This window comes from Pongo pygmaeus, chromosome X, assembly GCF_028885625.2.
Source record: "Pongo pygmaeus isolate AG05252 chromosome X, NHGRI_mPonPyg2-v2.0_pri, whole genome shotgun sequence".
Taxonomy (NCBI): Eukaryota; Metazoa; Chordata; class Mammalia; order Primates; family Hominidae; genus Pongo; species Pongo pygmaeus.
The window spans coordinates 78,983,117-78,996,146 of record NC_072396.2 but is presented as its reverse complement, the minus strand read 5'-3'; the positions used below and the strand labels follow the sequence as shown (position 1 = coordinate 78,996,146).

Sequence of the window (13,030 nt, the reverse complement as noted above, 5' to 3'; positions counted from 1 at the left end):
GGTTTCCATTCTGACAACCACAGTCCTATGTTACACACCTTCAATTGGCTAAATAAAAACTTATGTTTTGACTAATAGCTTCTAGCAGGGTGAGGAGGTCAAAGCAGTGAGGATTAACCAACCATGACTCTGAAAAATAGCAGACACTGAAGCAGAAGCACAACCAAGAGACAGAAATGTCCTATAAATTAAGTGAGGAAAGTATTACAAGGAGGAGGAATGATCAATTGTGTCAAATTCTACTTTTCAGTCAAGTAAGACCAGCACTGAGAAATAATCACTAGGCTTAACAATATGCAGGTTATTTGGAGACCTTAAGAAGAGCTATTTCCATGGAGTGGGGGATAAAAGCTTGACTAGGGTGGGTTCAAGAAAAAAATGAGAGTACATAAGTGAACAAATCAAGACCACATAATGATTTTTGAGGAATTTTGGTGTACAGAGATGATGCAGTAGGTGGAGTGGGTTGTACAGTTAAGGTAGGGTGTTTTGTTTCTTTCTTGTTGGTTTTGTTGTTGTTGTTGCAAGGGAGACTTTGTGGAATCTTTGTGTACCGATGGGAATCATCCAGTAGATAAAGGTAAATTGATGATGTGGCAAACAGCACAGACAGCATTGCTGGGACCATGCATTGAATAGTCAAGAAGGGGTGTAATCTAGTGGCCAACAGTAGGGATGGGTTTTCTTAGGAATGTAGAGAGTTTATCCATAGTGATGAAAGGGAAAGCAGAGTATCAAGTTGCAGATGCATGGAAGTGAGAAGTTTTTAAAGGCTATTCCTTTACTTTCACGTTCTCAGTGTCATCAGTTGAGACTGTGGCTGATATGGTTTGGCTGTGTCCTTACCCAAATCTCATCTTGAATTCCCACATGTTGTGGGAGGGACCCATTAAGAGGTAATTGAATCATGGGGGCAGGTCTTTCCTGTGCTGTTCTTCATGATAATGAATAAGTCTCACAAGATCTGATGGTTTTAAAAAGAGAAGTTTCCCTGCACAAGGTCTCTTCTTTTGTCTGCCACTATGTGAGATGTGCCTTTCATCTTCTGCTGTGATTGTGAGGCCTCCCCAGCCACATGAAACTGTAAGTCCATTAAACCTCTTTCTGTTGTGAATTGCCCAGTCTCGGGTATGTCTTTATCAGCAGCATGAGGACAGACTAATACAGTGGGTATTCCAGCAGTAAATGGAATTCTGCAAATGATAAGGTGTGAACTGCAATGCCTAACATGGAATGAGTAGACAGGGGAAGTGCAGAAAGTTGCACTGCTATATTCTTGACACTATTCTAGGCACAGGAGATGCAGTCATGGGAATACACATTTGGAGCATATGTTCACTCATGGGTGTTAGTTTGGTAACAAGGTGGGGTGGGAGGAAGTATCTGGTACCTGGTACCCTTGACCGGCTTCGGGGCAAAAGATACATATTCTGATAAAACACAGGCCTTGGCCTCCAGATAAAACAAAACTCATTCTGACTACTCCTCATCTGGAGGCACAGGGATGGAGGATGGGGAGGGGATGGTGTTGGAACACTGAAGGGTCTAGTGGCCTATTTCTCTGCAGCTCAGAGATAAGGTATTTTCCTCCTAAGAGTCAGCCCCTCTCCAACAGATACTCCACTAACCTTTGCTGTCAAATGTCTGGCTCATCCTCCTACTCTGTCTGTCTTCTGGTTGCTATGGCAATGTGTCCAGGAGCACTGCTCTGCCAGTGTAAATGAGTGGGAGCCTGTTAATGTAGACAGGGGTGCATTGTGGGACCAGGGGAAAATCCTTGAAGGCAAGAATAGCCTAATACACTTAGGTACTTCAGTGACTAACAGCTTCCAAAGCCCCTCCACCAGGTATTTACACCACCACTGCCAGAAGGTAGGGGAGGTAAATTGCAAACAGGGAGCCTTAGAGCACATAGCAGAGGCTTTCATTGGTGTCATTTCCCAGAAAAATCCAGTGTGTTAGGAAGTCTTCACTTGCTCATATTCCAAGGTAGTCTCAGTGTGCTCTCACTAGCAGTGCTCTGTCTTACAGAACTGCTGAGCACCAAGCACTACAAGAACCTTAAGTATATGCCAGGTAATTTAATAGGAACTAGGGATACTCAGTGAAAATGACATGTTCACAGGTGTGGGTTTGTGGTCATGGCAGGGTTAGCCTAAGGGCACAAGTTCTGATGTCAACCCAGACATTCATCTTTAATAGGGGACAGCCTTCCTCATTCTCACTCTAACTTTTTTCTTCCATGAAGCACACAGGGGCAAAGATAAAGGTAGGGCTGAGATTTGTCTGAAGTTCTGAGGTGCTCATTTTCCCCTTCTCTGTAGCTGAGACCCTCTTTGTCTTAACTCCATCAGTCTTGCTCAGCCATGTAAGCTTCCAGACCCATAATCAGCTTTGAGTATCAGTGTCCAGAAGCACAATGGCCTAGTCTGCCTGGTGGCTGGTTTCTATGGCAATCCTGCCAAGAGCTTTTTTCCCTAAATGAAATAAAAAGAGAGAATAAAAGAAGGGTGGGTGGCTGCCCATGTGGAGAAGGGAAAAGAATTAAAATTTGAATATCCTAATTAGACTGATAGACTTTTGAATTTAACAGGCCACAAATACAGGCCAAGGCAGCAGGGGAACTGACTGGGAAAAGAGAGTTTCAAACAAGTAAAAAAAAAGGCCTTTTTTCATTTAAGAAACTTCTATGGAAAGTTGAAAGATAAGGAAATGTGTCACTAGATTAGGAGTAGGACTCAGGATGAACTCAGTAATTGGTACTGCCCATTGAAAAATCCAGACTCAAATCCATCTACTTAGAGCATGTTGGCAGGGAGGTGTCCAGAATTACTTCTCTGGGAAGAGAATGGGCCTGGTACCCCTCCCTCTGGTCTGGTGGCTGAGGGTACATGCCAAGGTGTTGACACCCAGGCCCATAGCGCCCATGGCATCCAGGTGGGGGATAGTTTGAAGCACTCAGCTATTCTGTTGTCCACTTGTTTGTAGGTTAAGATCTGCCTCATTTTCCTTCTGTCAGCCTCTCTTCTGCAGTTAACATTCTGGACTCTATAATCACCTTAGATGTCTAATGACTTGTCATGGCTTAATAGGTCCTAGCTGCTGGTTGCTATGGTGATGCAGCCAGGAGCTCTGCTCACTAAGTTAAAATAAGAGAGAACCTGAGGTGGGTAGGGGACAGTGCATGGAGAGGGTCAAGATTGAAGGTGACAATAAGCTAATTACACTAATTGATAGCTTTTTCTAACTAAAATATCCATAAATACATGCCCCAGGACAAAGGTAGAGGGAGCTTACCTGGGAAAATAAAGTATCAAGCACAAAAAAAAGAGGCTTTCACTACAGCCATTTCCAAGAAGCAATCCAGAGGATAAGAAAAGGCTCTATCTGCTCAAGATCAGAGAATATGGGTCTTATGAACACACAGGCATGTTAGGGGATCAAGGTCCTCATTTGTGGGAGTCTAAGACTCCTCCCTTGTCAGTCATGGCTGCTTAGATGGGGAACTAAGGCTCAGAAGTGGAAAGGGACTAGAACTAAATCACATGCTAGGTTAGCAGCAGAGCTGTGAGTGGAGTTCAAGGCCCTGCATCACCATGTCAGAGCTCTCCCTATGACTCCAATCGACTTCCAGATAGAGCCCAGGATGGTCAACCCCCGCCCCCCATTTTACAGATGAAGAAATGAATCCCAGAAAAGGGAAGAAAACTGGCCAGGGCAACACAGTTTCTTCTGAAATGAGAACACAGTTCTCCTGGCTTTTAAAGTGGATCAGGTAAATGGCCAGTCAGTCAAGAATTAGGTCAGAGACAATGGAAACAGACAAAGGAGCACCATACTTTACAGGAATTCTACACAATTTATAAGCCAGGGTAAAAAAAGATTCTCAGTGGTTCTAAGTGATGGGAAGAAATGGGTGCCATTAAAAGAGAGAGAGGGGAAAAGGAACAAAGGAGAAAAAGGGACACAGAAAAGCTCCTCTGTATACGACTGTGATTTTCTTTGGAAACAGTCCCTTCCTTGAGCAACAGGTGGAAATAAGATTCAGAGGTTTTCCTCCCAGAATATCTTGCTAGAGAACCTAGGGGAGTGTGATGCTAATTTGCAGGTGTCTGAGCGGCCTCTCATCAGCGTATAGATAAAAAAAAAATTAGTACATCAGAGTGAAGAAATGACATCCCCAATATCAGACTCTGCTTTAAGGTCAAAGCTGTTAGTGGATCCCAGCCCTTATGATGACCTTGACAGGGCTCTGTCTAGCAGGAGTGTAGGCAGCAGGAAGAGCACTCTCTGTGTGCCTGGCACTTCCATGCGGAGATTATGATTACACCTGGGAGTCAGGGGACATGATGAGAGAGAGGCATCCCCATGCACTTTCCTGAAAGGACCTGGTTCCCCTTCCTCTGGTCTGTGGGCAAAGGATACACGGCTTCAGCCAGTACGACTTTAAAGGACAGCCAGAGAAAATAATGACTGTGGTCAGTATTGACACAGAAACAGTTAAAAGCACCCGCTCCCTCCCACCGTCCGCTGACGTGAAGGGCCGGAGGTGGCAGCGGCGGCGGCGGCGGAAGCAGCGGCGGCGGCGGCGGCGGCGGCGGCTGCGGCGGCGGCTGATGCTGCGGCGGCGGCGGCGGCGGCGGCGGCGGCGGCGGATGCCCGCGTCCCAGGCTCGCGGGCTGCAGGCCCGGGTGAGTGCACACCCGGCGCGCGGCCGGGCTCCCGGATGTGTTACCTTGTCCCGCTGCAGACGAGATGCCAGGGGAGCGAGGCCTTCCACACTCCTCCGTGTGTGCGTGACTTGTGCATCACGGACAATTTTGCTGAGGGAGATTTCACTATGGCGGATTATGCCTTGTTAGAAGATTGCCCTTACGTGGACGATTGTGTCTTTACTGCTGAATTTATGACCGATGATTATGTTCGTGTGACTCAGCTTTACTGTGATGGGGTGGGTAAGCAATATAAAGATTATGTCCAAAGTGAGAGGAATTTAGAATTTGACATCTGCAGTATATGGTGTAGTAAACCAATTTCTGTCCTGCAAGATTATTGTGATGCCATTAAAATAAACATCTTCTGGCCACTTCTGTTTCAACATCAAAACAGTTCTGTAATATCACGATTGCATCCCTGTGTGGACGCCAACAATTCACGTGCTTCCGAGATAAATTTGAAGAGATTACAACATCTTGAGTTGATGGAAGATATTGTGGATTTGGCAAAGAAAGTTGCTAATGATTCACTCCTTATTGGAGGCTTATTGAGAATTGGTTATAAAATAGAAAATAAAATCTTGGCAATGGAAGAAGCTCTGAATTGGATAAAATATGCAGGCGATGTAACAATTCTAACTAAATTAGGATCAATTGACAATTGTTGGCCTATGTTAAGTATTTTCTTTAGTGAATACAAGTACTACATAACTAAAATTGTAATGGAAGACTGCAATTTGCTTGAAGAACTTAAAACCCAAAGTTGTATGGATTGTATAGAGCAAGGAGAACTAATGAAAATGAAAGGAAATGAAGAGTTTTCCAAAGAAAGATTTGATATAGCTATTATCTATTACACCAGAGCCATTGAATATAGACCTGAAAACTACCTTCTTTATGGTAACCGAGCTCTTTGTTTTCTTCGTACTGGACAGTTTAGAAATGCACTCGGTGATGGAAAGAGAGCCACTATTCTGAAGAACACTTGGCCAAAGGGTCATTATCGTTATTGTGATGCTCTTTCTATGCTGGGGGAATATAACTGGGCCCTGCAAGCAAACATAACAGCTCAAAAACTCTGTAAAAATGACCCTGAGGGAATCAAGGATCTAATTCAGCAGCATGTAAAGTTACAAAAACAAATAGAAGACCTACAAGGTCGAACAGCAAATAAGAATCCAATTAAAGCCTTTTATGAAAACAGGGCCTACACACCTAGGAGTTTATCAGCACCTGTATTTAGTACGTCACTTAACTTTGTGGAGAAGGAAAGAGATTTCAGAAAAATTAATCAGGAAATGGCCAACGGTGGTAATCAGAATCTAAAGGTGATGGATAAGGCATTGAAGGTAGATGATTGTGACTGTCATCCTGAATTTTCACCACCATCAAATCAGCCTCCAAAACATAAAGGAAAACAAAAATCTCGAAACAATGAATCAGAGAAGTTCAGTTCTAGTTCACAATTGACTTTACCAGCAGATTTGAAGAACATATTGGAGAAACAGTTTTCTAAATCTTCCAGAGCTGCACACCAGGATTTTGCTAATATAATGACAATGCTGAGAAGCTTAATTCAAGATGGCTATACAGCTTTATTGGAGCAGCGTTGCCGCAGTGCCGCACATGCCTTTACAGAGTTGCTGAATGGTTTAGATCCTCAAAAAATAAAGCAATTGAACCTGGCCATGATTAACTATGTCTTGGTTGTCTATGGACTTGCCATTTCTCTCCTTGGAATAGGACAGCCTGAAGAACTATCTGAAGCTGAAAACCAGTTTAAGAGGATTATTGAACACTACCACAATGAGGGACTTGATTGCTTGGCCTACTGTGGAATTGGAAAAGTATATTTGAAAAAAAACAGATTTCTAGAAGCTCTCAATCACTTTGAGAAAGCAAGAACCTTGATTTGTCGTCTTCCTGGAGTGTTAACTTGGCCCACAAGTAATGTGATTATTGAAGAGTCTCAGCCAGAAAAAATAAAGATGCTGTTAGAGAAATTTGTTGAAGAATGCAAGTTCCCTCCAGTGCCAGATGCCATTTGTTGCTATCAGAAGTGCTGTGGATATTCTAAGATCCAGATATACATAACTGATCCAGACTTTAAGGGTTTTATACGCATCAGCTGTTGCCAGTACTGTAAAATAGAATTTCACATGAATTGCTGGAAGAAGTTAAAAACTACAACCTTTAATGATAAAATTGACAAGGATTTTCTACAAGGAATATGTCTTACCCCTGACTGTGAAGGTGTCATTTCTAAGATTATCATCTTCAGCAGTGGTGGTCAAGTTAAATGTGAATTTGAACACAAGGTCATAAAAGAAAAGGTTCCTCCAAGACCTATTCTGAAACAGAAATGTTCTAGCCTAGAGAAACTAAGACTGAAAGAAGACAAAAAATTGAAGAGAAAGATCCAAAAAAAGGAAGCAAAAAAATTAGCACAAGAAAGAATGGAGGAGGACTTAAGAGAAAGTAATCCACCCAAAAATGAAGAGCAGAAAGAAACTGTAGACGATGTTCAGCATTGTCAGTTCCTTGATGACAGAATTCTACAGTGTATAAAGCAGTATGCTGACAAGATTAAATCCGGCATATGGAATACAGCCACGCTTCTCAAAGAATTGCTTTCTTGGAAAGTTTTGAGCACAGAGGACTATACAACCTGTTTTTCAAGCAGAAATTTTCTAAATGAAGCAGTGGACTATGTTATTCATCACTTGATTCAAGAAAAGAACAGAGTAAAGACAAGAATATTTCTGCATGTTTTGAGTGAGCTTAAAGAAGTGGAGCCCAAATTAGCTGCCTGGATCCAAAAACTTAATAGCTTTGGCTTAGATGCCACAGGACCTTTCTTTTCTCGGTATGAAGCATCTCTTAAACAGCTTGATTTTAGCATCATGACTTTCCTCTGGAATGAGAAATATGGTCACAAACTAGACTCTATAGAAGGAAAGCAACTTGATTATTTCTTTGAGCCAACATCATTGAAGGAAGCCCGTTGTTTAATATGGCTGCTAGAAGAACACAGAGACAAGTTCCCAGCATTACATAGTGCTTTAGATGAATTCTTTGATATAATGGACAGCCGCTGTACTGTGTTAAGGAAACAAGACAGTGGCGAAGCACCGTTTAGTTCTACCAAGGTGAAAAACAAAGGAAAGAAAAAGAAATCAAAGGACTCAAAGCCTATCTTAGTTGGGTCTGGAACAACTTCAGTAACTCCAAATAATGAGATCATCACTTCAAGTGAAGACCATAGCAATCAAAATTCAGATACTGCAGGCCCATTTGCAGTGCCTGACCATCTTCGGCAAGACGTAGAAGAATTTGAAGCTCTCTATGACCAACACAGTAATGAATATGTTGTCCGCAATAAGAAGCTGTGGGACATGAACCCAAAACAAAAATGTTCAACTCTATATGATTACTTCTCTCAGTTGTTGGAGGAACATGGTCCCTTGGACATGAGTCACAAGATGTTCTCTGAAGAATATGAGTTTTTCCCAGAAGAAACTCGACCAATACTAGAAAAAGCAGGAGGTTTAAAATCTTTTCTCTTGGGATGTCCTCGTTTTGTTGTGATTGACAACTGTATTGCATTGAAGAAAGTTGCATCACGGCTCAAGAAGAAAAGAAAGAAGAAAAACATTAAAGCAAAAGTAGAAGACATTTCAAAAGCAGGAGAGTATTTACAAGTTAAACTACCACTGAATTCAGCTGCTAGGGAATTTAAACCAGATGTAAAGTCTAAACCAGTATCAGGTTCATCTTCAGCACCAGCTTCTGAAGATGTGAAACCCAAACCTGTGCCTGCAAATTCTCCCAAGCCAGCTTGTGAAGATGTGAAGGCCAAACCAGTATCCGATAATTCTTCTAGACAAGTTTCTGAGGATGGGAAACCCAAAGGAGTCTCTTCTAATTCTCCCAAACCAGGCTCTGAGGATGCAAATTACAAGCGAGTCTCCTCTAATTCTCCCAAACCAGTTCTTGAGGATGTGAAACCAACTTATTGGGCTCAATCCCATTTAGTCACAGGATACTGTACGTATCTTCCTTTCCAGAGATTTGATAACACCCGGACACCACCAGCATACATAAATGGGCTACCAGGTTTGCCCCAGTACACCAGCATATATACACCCTTGGCCAGCCTTTCTCCTGAATATCAGCTACCAAGATCAGTACCAGTGGTGCCGTCTTTTGTAGCCAATGACAGAGCAGATAAAAATGCTACTGCCTATTTTGAGGGTCATCATTTGAATGCTGAGAATGCTGCTGGTCACCAGATTGCCTCCGAAACACAGATCCGTGAGGATTCTTCGGTAATATCTGTAAAGTCACAGTGCAGCACAGGTGATGCTCATACAGTCCTGAGTGAGTCTAACAGAAAAGATGGGCACTGTGGAAATTCTAACAACAAATGTGAAGTAATTCCAGAAAGCACCAGTGCAGTAACAAACATTCCACAGGTGCAGATGGTTGCCATACAGGTATCTTGGAACATAACACACCAAGAAGTCAATACTGAGCCCTATAATCCTTTTGAGAAACAACAAGGGGAAATTTCACAGATTGAAAAGGAGTACCAAGTATTACAAGACCAACTTAAAGAAGTGTATGAAAATTATGAGCAGATAAAACTTAAGGGCTTAGAAGAGACCAGGGACCTGGAAGAAAAGTTGAAAAGGCACTTAGAAGAAAACAAGATATCAAAGACAGAATTAGATTGGTTCCTTCAAGATTTGGAAAGAGAAATTAAAAAATGGCAACAGGAAAAAAAAGAAATCCAAGCAACACTAAAATCACTGAAGAAGAAAATTAAAAAGGTTTCAAATGCCAATGAAATGTATACCCAGAAAAATGATGGAAAGGATAAGGAACATGAATTACATCTGGATCAGTCCCTTGAAATCAGCAACACACTTACAAACGAGAAAATGAAAATAGAAGAGTGTATAAAGAAAGGGAAAGAGGATTATGAAGAGAGTCATCAGAGAGCTGTGGCTGCAGAGGTATCTGTACTTGAAAACTGGAAGGAGAGTGAAGTGTATAAGCTACAGATCATGGAGTCACAAGCAGAAGCCTATCTGAAGAAGCTAGAGCTGATTAGCCATGATCCTGCAGCATATCCTGACATGGAGTCTGATATATGTTCATGGGAATTGTTTCTTTCTAATGTTACAAAAGAAACTGAGAAAGCAAAGTCTCAGTTTGAAGAACAAATTAAGGCAATTAAAAATGGTTCTCGGCTCAGTGAACTTTCTAAAGTGCAGATTTCCGAGCTCTCATTTCCTGCCTGTAACACGGTTCATCCTGAGTTACTCCCTGAGTCTTCAGGCCATGATGACCAAGGGCTTATGACTTCTGCAAGCGATGTGACTGGAAACCACGCAGCACTTCACAGGGATCCCAGTGTGTTCTCTGCCGGTGATTCCCCAGGGGAGGCTCCTTCTGCGCTGTTGCCAGGGCCACCCCCCTCTCAGCCTGAAGCCACTCAGCTGCCAGGACCAAAAGGGGCTGGCCAGGAAGCTCTGTCAGAGCAAAGCCCTGTGGCTGATTGGAAGCAGCCTGTTCCTCCAGGATGTGCTGCATGTTCAAGCCAGTCTCCAAAAAAGCCATTCAATAGTATTATTGAACACCTGTCAGTGGTATTCCCATGTTACAACAGCACTGAGCTTGCTAGTTTTATTAAAAAAGTGCGAAGCAAAAACAAGAACTCACTTTCAGGATTGAGTATTGATGAAATTGTCCAAAGAGTGACAGAACACATTCTAGATGAACAGAAAAAGAAAAAGCCAAACCCAGGGAAGGACAAGAGGACTTATGAGCCCAGCTCTGCTGCCCCCGTGACCAGGTCCTCCCAGGGCCCACCCTTGGCGGTTGTTGCACCATCACCCAAAACCAAGGGGCAGAAAGCAGAAGATGTTCCTGTGAGGGTTGCACCGGGTGCAAGTTCCTGTGAAATATGCCACGAGGTGTTCAAATCAAAAAACGTGCGTGTGCTCAAATGTGGGCACAAGTATCACAAAGGGTGTTTTAAGCAGTGGCTTAAAGGGCAGAGCGCTTGCCCAGCCTGCCAGGCTCGTGATCTCCTGTCAGAAAAGTAGCCTGCACCTTCTGGAAGAGGCTGGCCCAGTGAGAATCGGGAGCCGCCTTCCTGCTCCTCTAGGTAGTCACACTTCACTAAAGTGTCATCCACCAGCGTGTTGAATCGGAAGAATGACAATTTCCTACCATTGCTGTAAAAAGCAAACATCTGAAGACCCTTGTGCATTGTGTGTCACAAAGCTAAATCCATGGAAATCATTAATATCATTGATATTAAGTAATTTCCCCACTCTGAGTGAATACTTTGATGATGGCCAAGCAGTGGCTAACAAAATGATGGCTACCACACTCATGGGTTGCTGGGGCTGTGCAGGGCTCTTTGAGGTGGATAGCTTCTTTTGGAAAGTACTGTGAGTGCCTCAAAGCAGTATTCTTGAGATAAGAATTCTTAACATATTCGGCCAGGCGCAGTGGCTCATGCCTGTAATCCCAGCATTTTGGGAGGCTGAGGCGGGCAGATCACCTAAGGTCAGGAGTTTGAGACCAGCCTCAACATGGAGAAAACCCGCCTCTACTAAAAATACAAAATTAGCCTGGCATGGTGGTGCATGCCCGTAATCCCAGCTACTCAGGAGGCTGAGGCAGGAGAATTGCTTGAACCTTGGAGGCGGAGGTTGTGGTGAGCCGAGATTGCACCATTGCACTCCAGCCTGGGCAACAAGAGCAAAACTCTGCCTCATAAAAAAAAAAAAAAAAAAAAGAATTTTTAACATATTCAAGCGCCCCACATTTGATCTCCTTTTGTGTTCGAAAAACCTGTTCTAGTAGCTCCGCAAGAGAGATGATACTGACTTTTAAATTTTTTTACAAGAGTCTGTATTCCTGAAAATATGCCTATATTTTTCCTCAAAGATTCTGCATTTTAAGAATGGGCATAAGCAAACTACATTTTAATAATTTATAGTTAATGTTAAAATATTGGCTGATTTAGATCAAAAGATTCAAATCTCCTCTTTGTGAAATCCCATCTGCATTTGATTTTTTATTATTTTATGTTCCCCTCAATAGATTGTTTTAAGTGTTTACTTTTCATCTTTTATAGATGTAATCTGATTTTCAAAAATCATTAACAGTTTTTAACTAGTATTGACTAAGACTTTTTCCCTCTGGAATCGAGGATGTGTGTCCATCATCCCAGCCCCCGGTTGGAGACTGCTCTTTGAACTCTGCTGCCTTCCTCAGCAGCTTCTGTCCTCTTCTGTGAGTCAGTCAGCAAGTTCTTGGGATCCGCATCCAGCTGTGCTGAGCACACAACAGGCTGTGTATGGAAATGGCCACCATCATTCTCCTTCCTGACCCCACCACAAAAAGAGAAGCTGTGTCTTTAGACAACCCTGAGGTATCTGTGTTACAGTCGTTCTGTGTTTGACATTTGTGTAAAGTAATGCATGCAATCTTGTACTGTGGCCTAAGAACAAAACTGTAACTGCATTTGAAACCATGAAAAAATTAGATATTGTTTTGTGACTTTTAGACAGTGATAAATATAGAACCATGAATTCTGGACACATTCCATTTCTCTCCAACATGAAGGATCAAAAAATGTTTTTCGATGTATTCTTTGCTCCACTGTAAACTTAGAGTCATAAGATTATGAGCTGATTTGGTCACCTTCCTCTGCCTTTGTTCACCGTGAGTTCTGATGTCTTAGTGATTTAGTTCATAGAAGCTCATGTCTTAGTTTGAAACAGGTTCTCCACGGTGGTCCCCAGAACATTGTCTGCATATCCCTAAGAATTGAGCACTATGGGTGTTAACATGCATAAAGATCAGTTTGCAGCAGCAAGTACAAAAGGAGAAGAGGAATATCTGTCGAATGAGTGTGTTTTGTACATAACTTCAGATACCTGTGAACATGCCTTATATTTGTCCAACAACGGTCAGAATAAAGAACATTCTAAAACGAGCAAAAAAAAAAAAAAAAGAAAAAGAAAAAGAAAAAAGAAAGAAAGAGTTAAAAGCAAAAGGTGATAAATTACCAGAGGTGCCCTGTAAAGAACTTGGCTGATGTGTGCAAAGGACCAGAAGGTTTACAATGATTACTTTAATAAAATATTGGGAACATTTGAGGTTGGGAAAATCATGGAAACTGGTTAAGATGGAGGAGACTTAGAGTCAGCCAGAAAAATGATGACCACAGAAAAGAAGAGACATAATGTAAGAAGGACTCTGCAAGGATTAGCTGAATATAGATGTCTGGA

The 13,030-nt window shown here is 42.4% G+C and overlaps 1 protein-coding gene across 1 annotated transcript; it reads left to right on the top strand.

The window, feature by feature from the left end:
* The first annotated feature begins 4,692 nt into the window (after positions 1 to 4,692).
* Positions 4,693 to 11,852, top strand: LOC129025272 (E3 ubiquitin-protein ligase TTC3-like). The gene has a single exon (XM_054472994.2). It carries the CDS (start codon positions 4,727 to 4,729, stop codon positions 10,826 to 10,828), a length of 6,102 nt encoding a protein of 2,033 aa, XP_054328969.2. The 5' UTR covers positions 4,693 to 4,726; the 3' UTR covers positions 10,829 to 11,852.
* Positions 11,853 to 13,030: the final 1,178 nt, after the last annotated feature.

What these genes read in the sequence shown, in the direction of transcription:
- LOC129025272 (XM_054472994.2), top strand. Translation starts at nt 4,727, where the DNA reads ATGTGTTACCTTGTCCCGCTGCAGACGAGATGCCAGGGGAGCGAGGCC.